The sequence below is a fragment of the Typopeltis vanoorti genome, chromosome 22 (genome assembly GCF_054136105.1).
Source record: "Typopeltis vanoorti isolate ZY-2024b chromosome 22, IOZ_Tvanoo_1.0, whole genome shotgun sequence".
NCBI lineage: Eukaryota > Metazoa > Arthropoda > Arachnida > Uropygi > Thelyphonidae > Typopeltis > Typopeltis vanoorti.
The window spans coordinates 13,107,728-13,132,438 of record NC_143570.1 but is presented as its reverse complement, the minus strand read 5'-3'; the positions used below and the strand labels follow the sequence as shown (position 1 = coordinate 13,132,438).

Below are 24,711 nucleotides of genomic sequence, written 5' to 3'. Positions count from 1 at the left end.
CACACACACACACACACACACACACACACACACACACACACACACACACACACACACACACACACAAAAAAAAAGAAAAATAGCTAAAACCATAATGAAGTCACCAAGATTATTCTTGGGATAGATTTATTGATAAAATACAAGTATATATGGAGGACAAGAAGTATAAAAATTAAATAATGAAGAAAGAGATGCAGCAAATCAGCATAATAAAAAACAATGGACAGAATTAGTTAGTAGAATATAACAAAGAAGAAATTTGTACAGATATATTATTATTATAAATATAATAATACACACACACACACACATAACAAACTCCCTCAAACACCATTACAAGGACATAAACATGCCATTTCCCCCCACAACCCCCCCTCCCCACAAAAAAGTTAAACTGTGTGCAAATAGTGGTAGTCTGTGGGTGCATGTACTCACCTCTACACGTTAACTGGAAAAAAACATATATATATATATATATATATATATATATATATATATATATAGTTTTATGAAAAAAAAAATATATATATATATATATATATATATATATATATATATAAATTTTTTTTTTTTTTTTTTTTTTTTTTTTTTTTCCATATAATTTCCAAGAACATACATATAAACAGTTAAATCTACACTGGCTTGTGATGAGCATTGAAACGAAACCACCGCCATCTCTTTATTTTCCACAGAGGAAGAAAGCAGAAATGAACAGTTGGAAAATGTGATGAAGATGTGCTCAGCTATTGCCAGCACTTGGAGGCTCTCCATTGTGATTTCAACCAATTATTTTAAAGATATTCTTGAAATAAAAATACCCAATTGTGTTTTGGACCTGTTTTCAGGTATAAACATAGAAGATTTTTTACAATTACAAGAAGAACTGATAGAAGTAACAACAAATGAGGAATTTGTTTCTTTTGTTGATTTCAATAAATAGTTTTAAAATTTCAGTTCCAAGGTGTCTCATTTTCAAACTTCAAAAATCTCTACTACATGCATAATAAAACACAAATTTATTTCTGTGTCTATCTTTTTGGTTCATTTAAAACTCAGGAAATCGTATGAAAATTGGAAAAACTCCAATTTTCATATGATTTTCTTTTATATGTATCAGGTAGAGCTGGTCAGCTCTTAGAAAGTAGTTTCCAGGGGGATGCTGAATAAATTTTTTTTGGAAAAGGGGGTAGCCAGATAAGTTTGGGAACTATTGGTTTAGACATAGCAGCCTCTTCGCTGAAATCAGCCCCATCTATGAATCTTCTCCTTTTTAGCCACTGACTTCCTCTACAAAATCAACAAAACTCCTTGTGCTCTCCCAAAACCCAGATTATAAAAAATCCACAGCCATTTCTTTGATTCTTCCTTTGCCAAAAGATCCTCTTCATTACCTAGTTCACCCTAGTGCCTAAAATATTCCTTGCTCCTGAAAAACTGAAATATTTTGGTCAGAATGGAAGAACAGCCAGTATTTGACTTGAATGAGTGTAGAAAATGCATGCAGTATCTACACTGCAGCATTTCTGGAATTGCTCATCATGCCACAGACACAGACCATAAGATCTAGTGGAAAAACCTCTCTATTATGCAGATGTAAATATGAGTGTACCATAGCTCTACAACATTCTCCTAACCTGAATAAATAACTTGACAAGTTGGAACATAAGCCATGATAATTAATTAAACTTAATACGTACTTATGTAATTTTTATTAGCATAGAATTAACTAAAAATTATATAAGTAACAATATCAGGTTTAATTAACTTGAATAAATATGAGTGCCTCACTCTAATAAATATCTGGAGACTGTCATCATGAGATCATTAGCAGAACAATCATATGCCTGTGTAATGTTTCAGTGACTAAGGTGAAATATTAACTAATAATAACTAAATAAAAAGTTAATTCTGCTTATTATTATAGCAACCTCCAATGAAGTCAGCAAGCTCATTGTGGGATAGTCTGAACTGACCATCCCACAAACTATTTAACTAGCAGTATATCTGTCATATTGAGCCTTAAACTTATAATCTCCCTGCATTTATTAATGCATTCTGACAATACATTCCGCTCACCTTTTCTCCATACAAAAAATCTGATTCATCATTCATCACATCTTTACACAACTTCCAGGGATGGTCTCTTATTCTTCTGGTTTTCACCCTCCATGCTTTTTATAATCCCTTTCAGTATTAGTCCAGTAAAATCCCTTCACTAACTTAAAGGTCTCTATCATACCACTTCTTTTCATGGGTTCCACCAAACTACAGTCGACATTACATTCTCTCAATCTTTCTGTATAATCAACATTTCTGAAGCTTGATATTGTCAGGTCATTTGCCCTCTGCACCCTCTCCAGTGTTTCCACATCAGAATGAAAATTAGGTGGCCAAATTTGAACAAGGTAGTCCATGTGGGGTCTGATCAATGTCTAGTACAGTGGCACCACCACACTCTTATTCTTACTCCTTATGTACCCATTATCATAGCAGCAATACTATATCAGTCTTTGCAACATTTGCAGTGTGCCCTCTGAACTTCATTCCACTGTCACTCATCACCCCCTCCCCAGATCTCATTTGCTTCCTGAAGCACAGTCTTATATCTTTGCACTCCATGCAGCACTTTGCATTTATTAATATTATAAGTACATCCCCACTTGTTTGTCCAAGATAAAAGTCTGTTCAAATTCTTTCTGAGGGAATTAACATCAGCAGCACTCCTTAATTCTTCCAATTTTGCACTTCAAATAATTGAAGGCCTGTAATCATTCCACATGAAATATTATTAACAAATAAGTTAAACAGCAAGGATAAACTGAACCTTCAGGTACACCAATGGTCACTTCCTTTTGTGACACTGTTCCATTATATATGACTTGCTAGCATCGTTATGGGAATCTGTCTCCATTCCACCCATCATGTTATTGATTTCCATATTTTGCAACTTATATATGAACTTTTCATGTGGCAGTCTATCAAATGCTTTTTTCAAAATCCAATAATACCACTCTATATGAATTTCTCTTATCCAATACATTCTTTGCCTTATTATAAGATGCAAGTAGCTTCTTAATACAAGATCTACCCTTCACAAATCCATGAACATCATAGAAAATCCTATATCCATCAGCCCATTCCTGTATTCTGTTATTATATGGTATCTCCATGGAGTCTGGAGAATGATCGTGGAAGACCAATACTAACTTTTGTACATACAACTTCTCCTTAAACTCATTCACTGTCAGGGTGCACGCAAACTGACAATCCATTCCACTCATTCACTACTCTCCATGCAAAAAAAAAAAGAAAGGGTCTGCTGCTCATGTTTATTAATCACACTCTTACATAACTTCAGGCATGATAGATATTAATGTCCATTGTGTATTTTCATCCTATCAACTAAACTTTGTAACTTCTACATCTTCAGTCTATTTTCAGCATTCCTATCACCAGCTTGGTCACTTGTCTCTGCATCATCTCTACCACCTTCTGATCCCCAAAAAACCCAACTGACCAAATCTGTGCATGATAGTTAAGATGTGGCTGAGTCATAGCCTTATAAAGTGGGATAATAACTCCCTATCTTTAATTGTTATCCTGTTTTTCACCAGAATCCTTTGAGGTATTTTACCAACTTGCCTTCTGAACTTCAACTCTCTATCCACCATTATCCCCAAGTCTAGTCTCATCTCTAGCTTCCTGCAATCTGATACCATTAATGTGATACACAGTATGTACCCCCTTTGAACCTGAAGTACATAACCTTACATTTTACAACATTAAATTGACAATCATTAGCCTTTGTCCACAATGCCAATTTATGTAAATTATACTGCAGGATATCTACATCACCTTTATCAACTATTGTCATCCCAGTTTTGTATCATCAGCAAACAACTGAATATTCCCTCATAAATCTTTCCCTATGTCATTGATGAAAGAGTAGTGGCCTTAGTACTGAACCCTGAGGTACTCCACTAGTCACTCTCATTCTCCTAGATTCCACTCTACTATATACTATATGTCTGTCACTCAGCCACCCTCATTATGTATGCTATTAGCTTCATATCCATTCCCATTTGCTCCAACTTTTGTAAGAGTTTTCCCATGTGGTATTCTATTAAATGCCTTTGCAGAGTCCAGCAGTATCATGATGTAGCCATTTTCTTTATTCAATTAAGCTGTCACTTTATTATAAAATATGAATAGATTACTAAGACAGGGGCCTACCCTTTACAAAGCCATGCTGCCTGCCATACAGTATCATATCCCTATCCAACCACTGTTGGATTTTACTTTTAACGAACTTTTCCAATACTGTAACAACTACTCCTGATATATTAATTGAGCTAACACTTAAATTGAACTACTTCATCAGATGTAATGCTAGTTCTCTTGTACATTCAAATACGTTGCTTGGAAAGAAGTCAATGGACATGTGAGGAATAAACAGCCATAGCACCCACCTTAATAAGATGTAGGTTCCTTTTGCTGCAATGACTGCAGCAATCCTATTGGGAATAATTTCTGCAAGCATATCATAGCGATCAATAGGAATTTGGACCATTCTTCCTGTAGGCATGTAATGAGATCCTGGACTGTTGCAGGGGTGATGTTTCTTGACCTCACCTGATGCATGACTCATTGCTCCATAACACTTCCATGTCCCACTGTACATGCTGTTTGCACCATGGCATGTTGGTTCAGGTTATGTGGGATTTGCATATTGTGGTCATACCATGGAAACCCATGTTGTGATTCTCGGTTATGAATGTTTTTATGCAGATTCTTGTTCCAGTTGATGCCTGGAACTCTACATTCAACATGTCACTGACGAATAGTGGTTTCTACATGTTATCCTTTGTAGCACTCTACAGTCAGGTTTGGTGGAGCATCCACTGCAGGTAACACTTGCAGTTGACTGCCTGCTCTTCCATATCAGTATCTTATCGCTGATTGTTGACTTGGGATGGCTTAATTTATGAACAATTTGCTGAACAGATATGCCTGCAACCAGCTTCCTATCTCAGGGCCTCTTTCAAACTCCATCAGTTCCCTTCTTTCAGTCATTTCACCTGGACACAGTTGCTCCAACTCGGGAGCATCATGTTCCTCCAATTCATACCCACTACTACAAATACATGACTCATTACATGGCACAATGCATTTTGCCCATGGGAGGGGGGGTGTCCATTGACTTCTTTCCAAGTAGTGTAGTATACAGGCGGCATGCTATATCCAATCCCACTGCTGTATTCATATTGACATTTTTCAATATGCTGACCACCTCCTGTTCATCTGCCTCAATTTTGGCATGTATCTCTGTCATATCAATAACTTAAATCTTCACCTGGATAATATATACCTTTTGCAAAATGACCACTCAGCAACTCAACTATTTCTTTTGTCTCTGTCGTCTTCCTACCATCAGCATTGATTAATGTCGTCCTTCCATAATCATATTTCCTCTTACTTACTTTATAATGAAAAAAACTCTTCTGGACTTAAAGAAAGGAGCAAAATGAATGTCTTCTGGATTTACTTTGGCCTGCTTAGCTAATTTTCTATCATAATCTGATTTGGCCTTTCTTACATTACATTGCCTTTCTTACATAGTAAACCTTCTTATTTGCACTTTGTACTGCTCTCATGAGTATGCTGATCACTTCCTCCACAGTGTTTTCTTTTCTTTCTTTCTATTTTTTTTTTTTTTTTGCAACTCGTGCTTTATATCTCTACTCGTCCACATAATCCTCACTTATTTATCCTCCTGATCTTGGCTATTCAGTCTGATACTGCTTCTCTAAAACTTCTCAAACCATGGAACTGCTCCTAGTTGCCACCTAAGTTTGTTATAATCAACAGTTTTGCAGTTCCACACAAACCCTTTCTTGACTGAGAGTTCCACATTTTTAGTAACCTTCCAGAACAAGACTGCATGGTCACTCTCCCCAGTTGGGAGCAGAATTATATCTTCTGATGCTCATACTAGATCCAGCACTCTCAAATTCCTAGTTCTTTCTATAACATGTTTCAGGTAATTATGCCTTAACAACTATATAAATTTCACTTCCATCTTTCCATGTCCCTTTTCATCCGTCCAATCTATGTCCTCATAGTTGGAATCTCCAATAATAATTGTTTGGCCTGCACTCATTGTGCTATTCTACTAATGCATGACATCTACATTTTATTGTGGACCCCCTGGTCTATAGCAGCAGCAGCCAACAATATATTTTGTCCTATTGGTCTCTATCTCACACCAGATTGCCTGAAACGAGCCATCTCCCTAGACCTAAAATTCTGTTTTACATTGAATTTGGTTGATTGAAGTTCTTTAGCCATCATCAATACCTCACCTAGTAGTGTAGTTTACTTTTATCATCAAATCTCTTTACAATACTTTCTCCTTATTTACAGTTTCTTTTACTTTAATACTTTCCCTATTCACTTTTGTATTATTATTATATTTCACAAACAGATACACACATTCAGTTTTATCATCTAAAATAAGTAAGATATTACCAAAATATAATTACTAAAATTACAAATATTCACTAAAATTAAAGACTTTTCTATAAGACACATGCAGCACTGCTTATGATATGCTTTTATCACTTTCTCATTAAGCAGTCCTCTTATCATCAAATCTTCATACAAAACCATTTCCTTATTTTCAATTTCTTGCACTTAAATACTTTTTCCCAGTCAAGGGTTTGCAAATAACTTAAAAATATGTGGTGATATATCATCCATTCCCACAGCTTTATTAACATCTAGGCCAATCAACACTTGGTACTCTTCTGGTTGATTCTCTTCTAAGTCACTTATCATTTGCCTCTCATCTAGGTGTTTGCAAAGCATGAATTACAATTGTGACATATTCTGATGAAGCACTTATTAATCCATTGAAAAATATGTTTTCAAGTAACTTGAAAAATATGTTTGTTTTGTCCTAACAAATGTTGATTTTCTAATTGGAATATTTCTGAATTCATTTAATCACATAATTTTTTTATATTTGCGGGGGGGGGGGGAATCCTCACTCCATGTAAGTGAGATATGTATTTTTAATGTACTCCTCAAAGGGTTAAGTAATTCCACTATATTCTTTGTCATTGTCACTTGACCACCATAAATATTCACCAGTATAGCCATTCCTAATCCTAATTAGAATAAAGGCACATCCAGTGTATGCACCCACTACAGATTCAAGTGAAGATGAAGTCGAAGAATTTTACACTAGATTGCAACAAGTAGTATACAGTGTTCATAAAATAGGTTTTCTCTTGATATGTGATTGGAATGCAAAAGTGGGAGAAAAAGAAGAATGAGGCATTAGTGGAAAGTTTGGTTTAAGACTGTGGAATGAAGCAGGAGAAAAGATGTTGGAGTTTTGTGTCGAGAATTGTTGTTTTATTGCAGACACTTGCTTTCAACAACATAAAAGAAGACTGTACACTTGGGCTTCACCTAATGGTAAATACAGAAATCAGATAGATTATATTGTCTCCAGCAGAAGGTAGAGAAGTGTTATCCAAGCAGCTAAAACACCTACCTGGTGCAGACTGTGAGACAGATCATTGATAGCTGAAGTTAAATTGAAATTAAGGGCTAAGAAGAAAAAATAAAAGGACAACATCAGATTTGATTTAAATCATATAAATGAAGCATTTATATGATTTATAAATAAGTAGAAGTCAGAAAGAAATTAAAAAGTTTGGAGAGGATAGGAAGAGAATTAGAAGAACTGCAGGAAGAAACAAAATATACATTAATAGAAGAAACAAAGAAAACTAAGTAAAGCAACAAGAAAGAAAGATTGTGAATGGCTGTCAGAAGAAGCTATTCAAATAGCAGTGAAAAGAAGAAGAAAATGAAACTTCAGAGAAACAATGACAGGATAAGACAACTGAGTGTAGATTTCCAGAGACAGGGAAGGAAAGATAAGAAAAAAACATCTAAACAAAAAGTGCAAGGAAATTGAAAAAAGCAATATTATGGATAGAACAAGAGATCAGTTTAGAAAGACAAATGAAGTTACAGGGAAGTTTACCTCTAGATTAGAAGTTGTAAACCATATCTTTTTAATATTTATAATGAATATATTATAAGAATGGCTGACTTAGACAACGACCCATCTGGAATTAAGATTGGTGGCAGAAAAATAAATAATTTAAGATATGCAGATAATACAATCCTCATATCAGAAACGAAGGATGATCTGGAGTAATTGAGTCAATTGGTTAAGATGGAAAGTAACCAAGTCAGGCTTAATTTAAACATCTCTTCTTCTTTGGTGCATCAATCCGAAGATTGGTAAATATAGCAGCACATCACAACATCCTGTCTTGTGACTTCCTTTTTATCTCTTCATAACTCTTAGCGCCAGTTAGCATCATTATGTTATTTATATATGAAATTCTTGGTTGCCTCGTTGCCTCTTTCCTTCTAGTCCCCTCCATTATTTCTGCAATCAGTCCCCCATGCCTCAAATGGTATCCAATTAGGCTTTTTCTTCTCTTATTGATGTGTTTCATTAATTACTGCTCTTCATGAACTATATTCAGAACTTCTTCATTACTTTTCTTTTCTGTCCAACTAATTTTCATCATCTTTCTCCAGCACCAAAGTTCAAATGCCTCCAACTTTTTCATGTCTTGTTTTGTTAGAGTCCAGGCCTCACAACCATATAATGCAATGCTCCATATGTATGTTTTCACTAGCCTTTTTTTGAGCTGGATGCTAAGTCCTTTACTGGTAAAAATGTTTATTCTGTTATAGAATGCTTTTTTGGTTAGGATTATTCGTGCTTTAATATCTGATTGGTTTTTTCCATTTTCTGTGATAAGACTTCCAAGATATTTAAAAGAGGATACCAGTTGTAGTAGGTTATTATTTATTTCCAGGTTTATTTTCATTGGATTTGCTTTACTTGTAATTAATAATTTTGTTTTCTTATAATTAATTTTTAGGCTGTACTGTGCGAAGATTTCTTCCATCTTTGTTAGGGTGGCTTTCAGTTTGTTTTTGTTATCAGCTATAACTGCTATATCATCTGCAAACCGTAGCTAGTTAATATCAATTCCATTTATCTTAATTCCTGTTTCTATGAAGTTACAGGGAATTTAAACATCAACAAAACAAAAATGAAGACTGATGACAGTTTAGATGAATTTATAATAGAGGAAGACAAAATAGAGATTGCTGAAAGTTATGATTTACTGGGATCCAGAATCAGAAATGATGCTAAATGTGAAGATGAAATTAAAAGAAGGATAGTCATGAGAAAAAAAGCTATGTTAAACATGACAAAAATTCTGAAAAAAGAGGTGTGAGTAAGGCCACAAAAGTTAGAATTGTCAAAGCAATGGTATTTCCAGTAGTGATGTATGGATGTGAAAGCTAGATTATTAAGAAGAAAGCAAATTGGTTTATTTAAATTATGGGCATGGAGCAGACTATTAAAAGTGCCATAGACTGCAAGAATGACCAATAAGAAAGCTTTAGAGAATATAAAGAAGGCAATGATTGTTAAACAGAAGTTGATGTACTGTGAACATATTATGCGAGTAGATGAATCATTGGAAAAGGCAGTTATGTTGGGTAAGATTGAGGGCATGAGAAGGAGAGGAAGACCGCAAAAGAGCTGGATGGACAGCATAAAAGAATTTACCAACTTGAAATTACAGTTGCTGAAAGAAAGGACAAGAGGCCAAGTGGGATGGAGAGTCTTTGCCACATGATCACCAAGAGTCAAAAAATGACTAGATGGCATATAGCAACAACAATAGCCATTCCATAATTATTTTTACTCTTGCTTGCCATATTGCAGATGCATTCATAGAAGTTCCTTGAATTAGTTTTGACCTGACTAGCTATTCTCCTCTTTGTATGTTTTCTTTACCATGCTTTTCACCTTTCTAGTCTGCATTTTATATTTCTCATGCATCTTGTCACTACTGAATGTTTTGTACCTCCTTCCATACCATCTTCTTTTCCCACTCTACTTATCTGATTTTACAGTTCATCCATTTCACTCTTACTCTATTTATTTGCAGAACTGTGTTATGTAAATTGCTCGTGTGACTGCTTCTCATCAGTTCTGTGCTTTGTCGACTTGTTTTTTCCTATAGCTCATCGACTCATGGTATTGATGATAGCTGATTTTGAAACTTTTGCATAATTATCCCCTTTATAATTCCACATATACTGTGTATTATCCCTCCTTGGCTGCAATCATTTTCTGTTTGACAATCTTTCAGATCAGTACTTCATAATCACTCTCACCAACTGACAGCAGTATTGTACCTTATTCACAATCTGTGAATAAGGTACAACTGAGAGGATATCACCAAATCCAGTATCTTCAAACTTCCTGTTGCTTGCATCACATTCTTAAAATAGTTAATTGTCTGATAATAAACAAATTCACTCTCCTTATTTCCATACACTGTCTCCTCTTTTCAGTCCACATTCCTGTAATTAAAATTCCCCATTAGGATCACCTTGTTTTTGCATGCCCAACCAGTGTGTCTAAACATTTCACAATTAGTGCTCTCTGCGTTTCTCAGCCCATAACATCTTATTCGATATACTGTTATGTTAATTTCAACCTCACACCAAATAGCTTCAAAATATTCCCATGTGAGGGTTGTTTGAAAAGTTTGATAAATTTCCAATAGATGGCAACACAATTCGTTCATTCATACTAGTGTCGGCATGTATCATCTTTTTTATGACCCCTTGGCAAAATTTAAGCCATGTGCAACGCATAGTTCTTGTTTGGCAAACATTTAAAATGACCATGTTCACATTTTTCATAAAAATGGAGAAAAACTAGTTTCGTGCAGTGATAAAACGCTTATTTGAAGAAGTTGACGGCCATGCAGATCAAAGCCAAGTTAGATGTAATTCATGGGGACTCTGCACCTTTTTTTTTTTTAAAGACTATTTATTTTTGGATAAATGAGTTTAAACGTGGTTGTAAGTCCATCGAAGATGAAGCACACTCTGGACGCCTGACCTTCGTAATGATTGACAAATCATTACAAAGGAAATGATTGACAAAATCCATGGTATCTTTATGGAAGACTGCCGAGTAAAAGTGCATGACATTGCTAAGATTGTAGGTATCTCAACTGAACAGGTGTATAAAATCCTGCATGAAAAATTGCACATGAAAAAGCTGTGCGCGTGTGTGTATGTGATGGGTACCGTGATTGTTGACTGTTGATCAAAAACGCATGTGAAAAGACAATTTAATGCAGTGTTTGTTGATGTTTTAATCACAATTTGTACGATTTTTTGCATTGATTTGTGACTGTAGATGAAACTTGGATCCACCACTACACACCTGAGTCCAAGCAGTAGTCAAAACAGAGGACAATGCTCAATGAAAGAGCATCAAAAAAAGCGAAGACCATTTTGTCAGCTGGGAAGGTAATGGCCACTGTTTTTTGGGATTCCCAAGGAATTATCATGATAGACTATTTGGAAAAAGGTAAAACACAGGAGTCTATTATGCGTCATTGTTGAACCATTTAAAAGAAGAAGAAGAACTGAAGAAAAAACGGCCAAGATTGGTACACAAAAAGATGCTCTTTCATCAAGACAATACACCATCCTATACATCGGCCATCACAATGGCAAAATTGCATGAATTGAGGTTCATATTGGTTCCACATCCACCGTATTCTCCAGACTTGGCCCATTGTGACTTCTTCTTGTTCCCAACCTTAAAAATTTTCAGATGCATTTCATCAACTTTAAATTATTTCAGCTTCCCTTTAAATTCTCTCCATACACCCTTTGTCTCACACAGCAGAGTTACCATTCATTCTCTGCTTTCCTTCTCAACTCACCTATTATATCTGGGCAATATGCTAACCACTTCCCTAACAACACTATTATCCTTCACTCTTGCAATAACTTTCTTAAATCCCTTTTCGCATTTTTTTTTCCCTCACCATTCAAGTCATTTGTATCCACAACTTAATTCTGAGGCCTTTCCTTCCTTCCATGCAAAGCATCAGATATTTGTCTCAGTGTGTCACTTTGAACATGTCTTATATACCTTGTTATTAATGACTGAATTAACGATTCAGTTATTAATGACTGAATCTCTGTATAATGTTACCCGGTCATCCTTTGACACTTGCTTCATCCTGCTAACTTCCTCATTCATATATCATTCACTTCTTTAGATGTTCAATATCATTATCCTGAGATGTTTGTTTCTTTCTTTAAAGAAAAATATGTGTGAATGTTAATAGAAATACTGTGCTTTTTTTTTGTTTTGTTTTTGCTCATTGCATTTTATTTTCAATTTTACTTACATGAAGACTGCATGCAGGACGCAATCGTGGCCCTCTAATGGACATATCTCTGAGTCAACTAGATCAACCTGCTACTCCTCTTCTCACGGGACATGGGCATTCAAGAGCACCATTAAGCCTAGAAGAAGAGCCTCTACCTAAGCCAAGTCTTCCTCGTATTGATGGTATGCATCTTTATTAATCTCTAAGTAGATATGGCAAAACAGTCATTACATTTGACTCTCATTATAGCAAATACATGTGGACAAAGGAATAGATGTAGTGGAAAGTTCTGTAGTGAATTTGGATTAGGAGACTTAAAATGCTAAGTGATGTAAGATAGAAGAGTGGAAGTACTTATGGAAATGAGAGAGAATGGGAGAACCAGGGAAAGAGAGAAAATGAAAGGAAGTCAAGAGAGGAACAAGGGATAGAAAGAGATGAGAGGAAGGCAGGTGGGGGAGAGAACCAGGAGGAGCATGTCAGATGGAGGGGGGGGGGAGAGAGAGAGAGCGATAAGGTAAGCAAGCAAGGAATGAATCTATGAGGGGCGGGGTGATGTGCAGAATAGTATGTGTTACTTTGAAGAACGTTAGAGAGTGTGACTGGCACTGAAACAGTGTGAGAATGTGGATGAGATGATAGTGATAGTTGGTATGAATGGTCCAAGAAGTATCATGAATGTATGGTGAAAGATCTGAGATTAATATTAGGGATTGGGTAAGAAAATAACTGTGAGAAGGAAGATGGGGAGAGAGAGAGAGAGAAGGCAACATTTCATGGAAAAAGTCTGATTATTTTTTTCTTTGATTAACATTTGAAAGCTGTACCATATATGTGAGATGACCACCTCTCCTTTCTACCTTACAAAAATATATATACAATAACATATAGTAGACATAAGACATGATAGTGAGAATGTGTCAAAGAGGTTTGGAATATGTGAATGCTTGGAGTGCATTTGAAGACAGAAGATAGCTGGGAAGGGGTTCAGATATCTGGAGAGATTGTTGTTGTCTGAGCAAGTGAGTGTTAGGACAGGGAAACTAGAGTTTCCAGGGTGGATAGTAGAGGGGGGTGGAGGATGCTGCTGCTTGTAGAGCTAGTTGCTTAGAAGAGGGGAGGGTGTGTGATGTTCCACAGAGTTTAGTGGAATCTGGGAGAATAATAAGTGGCATATGAATATTGATAATGTAAATGCCAGGAGTATCAGGAATAAAGGGAATAAATTGGTGGCATTGCTGGTCTCAGCTTGTCTAAAGATTATTAGAATCAATGACATGTGGTTAACAAAAAATATTGTCCTGAGAGGAATAGAAGGGTGTAGTATATTTTGGCAGGACAGGAAGAATAAATGGGAGTGATGGAATGTTTCTTATGATAAGTGATGAGTTGTCCTTTCGAAGTAGAGAATTTGAAAGGTGATACTTAGTTTTGGAAGTATATGGTGAGATGGAAGCAGGCAAGATATTTAGTACAATGTTGCTGTATACCAGGGAACATAGATGGTGATAAGCAGAAAACATTTATGCAGATTGGCAGGTGCAAAGCAAGTTATTGTGGGAAATTTTCATTATAGCAATATATGCTGGGCAAATGAAACCACATACAGTATTAAGGGAGTGGAATTTCCAGAATTCTTGAATGATGGTATATGGAAAGAGGGATTATGAGGATCAAGAGTTCTGTATTTGCTCATATTAGAGGCTTAATGGAGTAAAACAGCACTGAGAAAGGATTAAAAATAATATTTAATTCTTCCAATATTTTGTGTCAGTCACTGAGACATCTTCAGGTAGTACAATATGAGACTTATAATGCACGTGTGCACACACACAAAGGCAACACAAAACCAAGTGAAATGTGGATGAAAGACTGGAGCCCTAAATAGGTGGGGTGCCCTCTGTGTAGCCACTGTTGGCAACCTAGGATGTAAACTGGGATCTTGAAGTATTAGTGTTTCCCATATTTTAGAAAGTTTAATGCAAGCATATTTATTCAAATTAGGCTGATTTCTGAGAGCAGCTGCAGATTCTAAAAACAGGCTTTGTCTTCTAAATTTACTACAGTGGAGCATAGTGGTCTATTTCCAATTACTTCTATGAGCTATATCTAAAGCATGGTCTGCAAGACCCGGTTGACTATAGTCAGGACTGCAGATGTTCTTTCAGGAGACACTTGTGCAATGAAATTGCTTTAATTTACATGAAAATACAAGGAAATAAGTAAATAATTATTAATTATAATGAAGAGCCAAAGGCTTCAATTCAGCGACATGAACTTATTTAAGTTAAAGGATATTATATCCCATATTGTTTCTTAGCCAAATAAGTTAAATAAGTTCATGTTGCCGAATTGAAGCCTTTGGCTCTTCATTATAATTAATACTTGAACAGGACACCTCTTGGCAATTCTCGTTAAAGGGATGTAAGTTCTGTTCACTACAAACTTGGTATTAACATGGTCTACCTACTCACTGATGAGACCTCAAAAAAGATCGAAACCGGTCTGGGTAGTGACCTTCTCTCATAATGTTGAACAATAATACAGCTCCTAGGAGTAAGTTTACATTATGGGTAAATATCAAGAATAGTGATCGGAGCTTGCTCCACCTTTTACATGAGTTGCCTCAGCTTGCACTACCGTCACGGGTCAGTTGCTGCACTATCCAGGTATTTGCTTATGCTTGGAATCGCCGAACTTTATATAGTTTCTATATTCGGCATGAAACGCTTTGAGTTTCTTATTTGGCTAAGAAACAATATGGGATATAATATCCTTTAACTTAAATAAGTAAATAATATTTATTTAAAGCTATACATTCATCTTGAATATTACAGGCCATGATCAGTGTCAGCAGTAATTAATTACAAGGTAGAACGCAAACAATGGATTGATTTGAAACGGTAAAAGCTGCCTGATATTTATACATAAAACAATGCTGCTTAGATTTTCCTGTTGCTTATATAAGACTGGTGTTCGTATATTCCCTTTTCTACTGAGCATCCAGTCTGTCTGAAGTAAGAATGATGGCAGTCAGAAGAAACTTGGTGGACATCAAGAATAGCCAGTAGAGAGCATTTATCTTTTGAAGATGGAAACCATGATGATAATTTGTTAATAGGAAGAAGAGTAGCCACTAATATGTATTCATAAGAATTATGGAACTGGGTTCTAAGATGCCAGATATGCACAAGATTGGAACTTTACACACTGTTTCCTTGTTATTTGAGCTAGAATTATATGAATTAAAAGAGCTGTTGTGTGGTCCTTTCTGAGAAGCCACTAACTTTCATATATCATTTGATGTTTAAGCATTCTTGCTGTAATTGTTGAAGTGTAGAACATACAATGTGAGCACTAAAGTTTTGAAAATTCCAGTCTTCTGTGAGGGATGTTGAGCAAATTGCTATTGAATGTAGTGTCCAGTGAAAGTAGGCTTTCGATAAATGGAAGTAATTAATTCACCTGATTGTGAGTGGAGCAGTAGAATATCTAAGAAGGATAATTTGTTGTCTTTTTTTCTATTTCCACAGTAAATTTAATATATGGCTTTGAATAAATATTATTTATTTCAAGTATTTACTTATTTCCTTGTATTTTCATGTAAATTAAAGAGAATACAGATGTATTTTTTATGTTGTTCTATGCATGTGTTGGCTGATCTTTATCTGTACATAGTAGGCCAACTTGCAGAAAAGGTAGATAATTTCAAGTGGAGCTTGAAAGTCATACAGAGGTTCTCTTAAGTTCCTGGAGTATATTTAGTTCCGTATTCCTGCAAGTTGGCCTGCTATGGATAGACAGGAAGATCAGCCAACATCCACATGGAAGAACATAAAAAAAAATACATCTGCAGTTTTGACTCTGGTTAGTCGGTCCTTGCAGACCATGCTTTAGATATTGCTCATAGAATTAATTGGAAAAAGACCATAATGCTCCACTGCAGTAAATTTAGAAGAGAAAGACTGTTTTGAGAATCTGCAGCTGCTCTCAAAAATCAGCCTAATTTGAATAAATATGGTTGCATTAAACTTCCCAATATGGGAAGTTTAATTTGAGATCCCAGATCCCAGTTTCGAGATCCCACTGAATTCGAGATCCCAGTTTACATCCTTGGCTGTTAACAGTAGATGCCTACAGAGGGTGCCCCTACCTAGTTAGAACTCTAGTCTTTCATCCATGTGTTTCACTTAATTTTATGTTGCCTTTGTGTGTATGTTGCAAGTCTTATATAGTACTATCTGACAATGTCTCAGTGATTGAGATGAAATATTGGAAGAATTAAATATTATCCTTTATCCCTTCTCAGTGCTGTTTTACTCCATTAAGCCTGCACTTTCTCCCAGCACTTAAGACTTTACATGTGAGTTCTGGATTGGGTCCTAACATCAGAGGATCTGATTAATCAGAAAGTCATCTTTGCTCCTAGTTGGTGAGATTGACCATGTAATTTTCACTAGAATTATAATGTTGACTATAATAATAATAATGATAATAATAATAATAGAAATCTGAGGCAGTTCCATGGGTAGAAGAATTGGAAGTGAGAAATATTAGCAGGAGAGAAAACAAAAACCAAACCTTGGAATCTCAGTGGCAAACTCTGAAGAAAGTGTTGATTGATTCATCAGGAGGCATATGGTGAAGTTGCCTGCAAGGATAGAAAAATAACATCACGGTAGACAAAAGAAGTTAACCACCTTACCGGCCATTATGGATCAAATATGCATCCTCATACACTTCGTATCCATCATATATTTCAATGTTTTGTCAATGGTATTACAATTTTAATATGCACTTCGCATCCATGGTAACCTGGACGTATATATACGTCCTGGCCGGTAGCATGGTTAAAGAAGCAGTCCTGGAAAAAGAAGAAAGCCAATTGAAAGTTCATAGCAAATGAGTTGGCAAAATTATGAGGACAACACAATGAATTCTGGGAATGATGCATAGGACACTGACTTGTAGAAGTAAGGAATTCTTGTTCCATTATATAAGGCTCTGATTAGGCCTCATATGGACTGCTGTGCAGATATGGTCACCTGGTTTTCAAAAGGTTAAAGAGTATGTTGGAAAGGGTCCAGAGGGACTGACTAAGGTAGTTTTTCATATTTGTAAATCTAGGGACACATAAACACACGTGTTGAACAGATTATTTTATTAATTACTAATAAAATAAAACTTGTTTTATTTTATAAAACAAGTTTATTTTAAAAAAATAAAAATAAAAAAAAATTTGTAAATCTAGGGACACAAAAACACACGTGTTGAACAGATTATTTTATTAATTACTAATAAAATAAAACTTGTTTTATTTTATAAAACAAGTTTATTTTAAAAAAATAAAGTTTTATTTTATTAGTAATTAATAAAATAATCTGTTCAACACGTGTGTTTTTGTGTCCCTAAATTTACAAATATGAGTGTGGATCACTGTGTAACCTTAAAAGTAAGTTTCTGATCTCTTGAATTTTGAATATGAGGAAAGGTTGAGAAGATGCAATCTACAGAGTCTAATGGATAGGAGGAAGAAGGGTGATATGATAGAAATCCTTCCTTTCTGTGTGATGGTACAGTACCCCCTCTTTTTTTTTTTGCCGGAATGTACAGCACCATCTGAGTCTCCCCAAATTTTATCCGGGCTCTGGAACCGGCATAAGCTGATGAGTCAGGCCTATGGCTGGGTCAATATTCCTGGCTGTAATCCGTGTGTTCAGAAGACTGGTTTGCCTGCTTGTGGGATGAAAAACCCCAGATAAACTGGAGGAAAAAAACCCTGCTGTCCACACCCAAGACCAGCTAACTTGGCTATGGCTGAGGAAGATCCTTATGTTCCTCACGTCGTTGACGGGAATCGAACCTAGGACACTCCTTTCCCAGGCATATGGTTGCAAAGTGCAAAGCCACTAGGCTAACCGCGCAGACATGATAGAGATGTACAAGTTGATAATGAGTTGTTATAGAATCAATGTTGAAGAGGTTTTTTCATAAAATTGTGGAAGATCAGGGGAGAACAATAGGTCTTCCCTGGAAGCTGTATAAGGAGGATGTGAACCAAGGGAGGGGGGATGCTGCTTCTCACCTTCTCAGAAGCAGGTTTTTTTGCACGCAAAGTTGTGAATGATTGGAATGCCTTGCCTGACAGTGTGGTGTGTGCAGAGAATTCGAATGTGTTTTAAGGTGCGGTATGATGAGCTGTGTATATATGATAATGAGACCTCCTAGATGTGTCTTTGATGCCATGGGAAGGGTAATAATAATAATTCTCACAATCAGCTTTATTCTCCTTTTTATACATGGAAACTATTAGACCTCCACTCCAATCATCTGAAATTCACCCATCTGACCAGGTCCTTTGAATTATGCAGGATAGCCACTTCAAAACTTTTTTGAAGTGGCTATCCTTTAAGAAATGCTCAAATATGGCTTTCTCCATATTTGAGCATTTCTGGTCAAATGTCATCTACTCCAGACTTTTGATATCTTTTTCTACCCGCCGTATTGATATATATCTGTTTGCATTCCTCTTGAATGTTTTCTGCTACTTTTCCATCACCATTTTTTTCCCCCCATTTAACAGGCAACTTTCAAAGTAATTATTCCTGACATCTGAAATATCCATATCTTCAGTTTTCAAGTTGCTTTATCATTTTTGATTCCTTTTACAGCACTCTTTGCTTTCATTTATGTGCTTTTCAATAGCCTCCATAGCATTTTGGCACCTTCCTGGTGCTTATCTTCTATATTCTTACCAAAGTCTTCCCGTGACTTTTGTTCAGCTACTTTTACACATAGCTTTCTCTTGCATTTTTCTCTGTATTCTTTTAGGACCTACCCCTTTACAAATGCATGCTGACCATTATAAAGAATGTCATGTCCATCAGCTCAATCCTGTATTCTATTCTTTCCCATTCTCTCCAACACTTTGACCACAACCACAGTTATACAGACTTGTCTATAGTTGGGGACTTCTGTCCTAGAAACATGCTTGTGGAGTGGTATTATTTTGCCTTCTTTCCACTCCTTAGGAATTCTACCCACTGCAAGACTTTCATTAAATAACCAGGTCAAGGGCATTGCCAATTGTGGTGCACATTCCTCAAGAATACGTGGTGATATGCCATCCATTCCCACAGCCTTATTAACATCTAACCCAACCAACATCTGATACACCTCTGATTCTTTCACTTCCCATTCTCCTAATACTTGCCTCCCTTCTATATATTGCACAGCATCATTTACACCAGTATGATATAAGCTGATAAAATGCTTGTTCAGTAATATATCCTTTGTAATATATATTCAGTAATATATCCACTATATCCTTTGCAGCTGTTATTCTGCTGTCATGATTATCCACCAGCGTTAACCTGCCGTAATTATTCTTTCTCTTGTTTGCCATATAGTAGAAAATTTCCCTTGAGTTAACCTTGACCTGACCAGCCAATCTCCTCTCATACTGCACCCTTTTTTTTCTTTACCATGCTCATCACCTTTCTAGCCTGCACTTTATACTCTTCATGGGTCCAATCACCGCCAACTTCCTTGTACCTCCTCCATAACATTTTCTTTTCTAGCACAGCTTGCTCAATTTCACTGTTCAACCATTTCACTCCTACTCTATTTACTCACTTAACCCTTTGTATGTTGTCATACATTGCTTTTGTCAGATATTGCCTTTTGACGTCCATGCATTGTCAACATCTTTTTTGCTCAGCTCATCTACCCAACATACTGATGCTAACTGCCTACAGAGCTTTCTATAATCACCTGCTTTATACTTCCACATGTATCCATTTTTGGAAGTGACCTTTTCTTGTTTCATCACTTCCCAAACAAGTACTGTGATCACTCTCACCAACTGTGGCAGTATCAACACCTCATTAACAACTACATCTTGGGAAGTTAACTCCAAATCTAAAACATTAAAGCTTCTAGATGTGTCAATCACATTCTGCTTAAGATACTTATCTCTCAGAATTTCCACAAACTCACTCTCCTTGTTCCCATACACTGTCTCCTCCTTCCATTCTATATATTCCTGTAATTAAAGTCCCCCATCAGGATCACCTTCTTTTTACATTCCCAACTAATTTGCCTGAACATTTCACAGTTGGTATTCTCTGCATTCCCTGGCCTATAACAGTATCCTATCAGATATACTAACTTGTTTATTTCACTTCACACCACACAGATTCAAAGTCTGTGCATGCACTATCAACACTAAAAAAAAATTTAAAAAAAAATTTTTTTTTTTAAAATTGATTTACTTTGTAGTTTACAATAACCTAAAAAGAATGAATTCTTTCTATAAACATAAAGCATACATAAATATACTTGGGTAGCAAGAGAATGGAAATCAATATTAGATTATTTTATCTTAAATGAAAAGACATCAAAGTTTTAGTTAGATGCTAGAGTTCACAGAGGATATGAAATAAGCAGCGACCACTTCCTCGTTAAAATAAAATTAAGATTACCACCTAAATGGCTACAAGTAACAAGAACAGAAAGAAAATTTAAAACATTTGTTTATAAAACTAGATTATTAAATGATACAATATACAATGGCTATATGAACAAAGAATTAACCAATATCTAGATAAAATAAAACAAAATGAAAAAATAGAAATAGAATGGCTTAATATAAAAATGATACTAAATGCAGCAGCAAATGAAAGAAAATAAAATTCAATAAAAATAAAAATTCAATAAAAGGACAAAACTGAAGATATGGGATGATACAATCAAAGAAATAATCAAAATGAAAAAAGAAGCCTATCATAAATGATTAAGCAGTAAAAGATTAGAAGATGAAATAGAATATAAAAGAATAAGAGCCATAGCTAAAAGAGAAGTCAGAAAAAGACATAGAGAATCATGGAACAAATTTGTTTCTAATTTAGAACATGATTTATAAAAAAAATAAGACCCAATGTATATAAGATTTTGAAACACTTAAATGCAGATACTAAAGAAAACATAAAATTAAACACCGAATGGAAATTAGAAGAATTTCTAAATTTCTACACAAAATTGTGTACAGATAAATATTTTAAAAAAGACAACTGGTAAACATCTAATGAAAAGGAAATAACTAAAGAAGAATTAGAAATCAGCCTGAAAAAAACAAGAAACAGAAAATCACCTGGAGAAGATAAGCTAGGTTCAGAACTATATAAATATGCAGGAACAAGATTCAAAGAAAGATGCCTATTATTTTTAAATAAAATTTATTCAACTGGTAACCTCCCCCAATGGAATGGAAAAAAGCAATTGTGATTCCTACTTTAAAAAAGGTAGTAGAGATGACCCTAAAAACTATAGAGGTATAAGTATACCAAATTCCTGTTACAAAATATATAACAGAATTTTAAATAGCAAACTAATGAAATATTCCAAAAACTTTATTTTAGAAGTATAGAATGGGTTCAGAAAAGGACAATCATGTATAGACCCAGCCTTTTGCCTAAAATTAATAATAGAGAAAAGAAGAGAATACAATTTAGAAACACATGTTGCATTTATTGACTTTGAAAAAGCATTTGACAAAGTTAAAAGGAGCATTTTATTTAACATATTAAAAGAAAGACAAATATCAAATAATATCCTAAAAGCTATCATATGTATATATGAAAATAATCAAATACAAATAAGATTAAATCACGAGCTATCATATACGAGAGAGATAAAACAAGGGGTCCGACAGAGATGTCCCCTCTCAGCAACTCTTTTTAATATTTACCTAAATGATGAAATAATAATAAAATGGAATAAAAATTTCCATCAAGGTATTAAACTTTCTCCTACTGTGAACTTAAACACTCTCCTTTTTGCCGACAACCAAATAATAATCACAAATTCTGAAGATAACTTACAGAAAGCTATTTTAGATCTAAATGAGATAGTCAAAGATTACGGTATGATAATATCAACAGAAAAATCAAAAACTTTGGCCTTTAAAGGACAAAATCCAGCAAAAACTAAAATAGTAATAGATAACAAGATCTTAGAACAGGTGAATTCATTTAACTACCTAGGATGTATGATCACATATGAAAATGAAAAAGATATAAACTTAAAAATTGCAAAATATTTAAAAATAACAAGTGTAATTAACGCTATATTTAAACCAAACCTAGTTCAAAAACAAACCAGACTAAAAGTATACAATACATTAGCCCTACAAATCTTATTGTATGGAAGTGAAATCTGGACAATAAAACAAAAAAGACAAACAAAGATTAATAACAGCAGAAATGAAGTTTATCAGAAAAACTGCAAAGTCTACTCTATTTGATCACAAAAGAAACGAAGAAATTATGAAAGAAACCAAGAATCAGTAATTAAAAAAAATTAAAATATATAAACATAAATGGATGGAACACGTTCAAAGAATGAAAATAGAAAGATTTCCAAAACAAGCCATAAAATACAAGCCATTAGGAAAAAAAAAATCAGCACGTCCCTCTTAAACGATTCAACAGTGATTTCTAAGGCCAGAACAGGCCACACTAGGCCTAAATCCTTGATATGCAGGATGATGATGATGATGACTATCAACTTCCACACTTTGCAGACACAATTCCTCTGCAATCATTAACAGCACCCCTCCCTTCTTTTTTCACATTTCTATCCTTCTAGAAAATTATATATATCCTTCTTTTTCTTTTCCCAACATCACATTCACCTCAGAACAACCAAGTTTCACATATTCCAATTATCTTTAGGCATACTGACTCAGTCAGTGCAACAAGCTCAGCTCTCTTGTTTGAAATACTCCTTACATTTGTGCACAAACATAACAATCCCTGTGTGTTTGAAGCCATTCTACCAGCACCAACATTCTCTATTCTAGCTGCTATACCACCCCCCCTTCTCTCTCTCTTTGATCTGACCATTCCTGTTTCCCTGATCCTGACTCAGATTTCCATTCCTACCTGTCTCATCCTCACCTTTATGCATTCCATCATATTGTGCTGCTGCAACCAACCACATTTTCAACCTCATATCCATCTTCCTCCTGTTGTACAATCTGCTTATTTGTACTATCCTGCTTCACAAGTAGACTGTGATCATTTACTACATTCTTGACTCTATGCCTTCTTGGAAAACAATAGACTTTCTAAATTTCCAACACCAAACCCATTCAAATGTAATCTATCAGCTTTAAACCATTCCCACTTCCTTCAAATTCACTCCACAGATTTATTGAACCACACCTGTAAGTTATATGAACATGAAAATTGATTTTTGTATCTTTTCTAGCCATTTCTTTTTAATTAGTCCTAAACCAAGTGCTCAGAGTGCCAAATGTCTCCTGGTGGCAGAATTTTGTACTATTTTTTATCTTCTGTAAATCAAATCTCATGTTCCAGAGTGTACTTAACACCAAGTTTGGTTGAATTTCATATTCAATACATTTTTCGCTACATGGCTCTGAACATCCCCTCTTTAATGATGGCCACCCTGTATTCTGTGTCATCCATTTTTACAGTTGCTTTATCATTATGTTTTGCTTATAACCATATTTTTGTTTATAAGTTTTTGTTTCTTTTGGTGGAATGTTCTTCTTATATAGAACGTTTCTTAAAGTTTTAATTTTATCAGAATGCTGACCTCATCTAAATGAATATTGTTAGCCATTGTGGTAGATAATTTTAGTTTAGTGTTGGTCATGATTCCTAGAATAAGCACCTGTCTAGGAGTGATGACAAGAGAACATTAGCTTCTAAATAATTTTTTTTTTTTTTTGATTATTTATGTATTGTACTTTAAAATTTTTATTCAGTCTGAAATATACCTAGTCTAACCATAAATACTGTTACAATTTGAGCAGCATATAAACTGTTAGTCATTCACAGTTTTTAGCACTTACAAACCCTGTGCTGCAACTAGGCAGGTACAATAGGTGCATGGGCACAGGATGAAAGGGCCTGAAATGGGGTATCAAAACAAAATCAGTATTATATTTTTATTTCAAAATTTAAATTATGCTGCCATGGAAGCAGATTCTGTAACATTTTTGGTTAAAGTTAAAAATTAACCAATCTCTTTCTATCATATTTGTTTTTTTTCATTTTTTTTCCCCAAAAAATGGAGGAGCAAAAATAAAATTTTGCACAGGGCCCATGAAAAGCTAGTTATGGCACTGTACAAACCGCATGTGTAAACATGTGGTTATAACATGCATAAGATATACTAAAAGAAACACACCTGTTAACCACAGTGGAAATTATTTAATTGTACATATTTCATCCTAAGTATCTTAGGACATCATCAGTATAGTAGTTTAAACAATAATAGTAGTTTAGTAGTTTAGCAGTATAAACAATAATAGGAATAACATAGTTAGGGTGCATGATTCCAATAGAATCTCATTAAA

At 35.0% G+C, this 24,711-nt stretch overlaps 1 protein-coding gene across 7 annotated transcripts in view; it reads left to right on the top strand.

Annotated features, from left to right (window-relative positions):
- Positions 1-24,711, top strand: part of LOC150094164 (tight junction protein ZO-3-like) — a 528,478-nt gene that overhangs the window by 202,605 nt on the left and 301,162 nt on the right. For all 7 annotated transcript variants that reach the window (XM_090411771.1, XM_090411769.1, XM_090411767.1 and 4 more), the window contains exon 10: positions 12,348-12,505. In XM_090411771.1, coding sequence (XP_090267897.1) covers positions 12,348-12,505 — 158 coding nt within the window. The remainder of the gene's footprint in view (positions 1-12,347; positions 12,506-24,711) is intronic.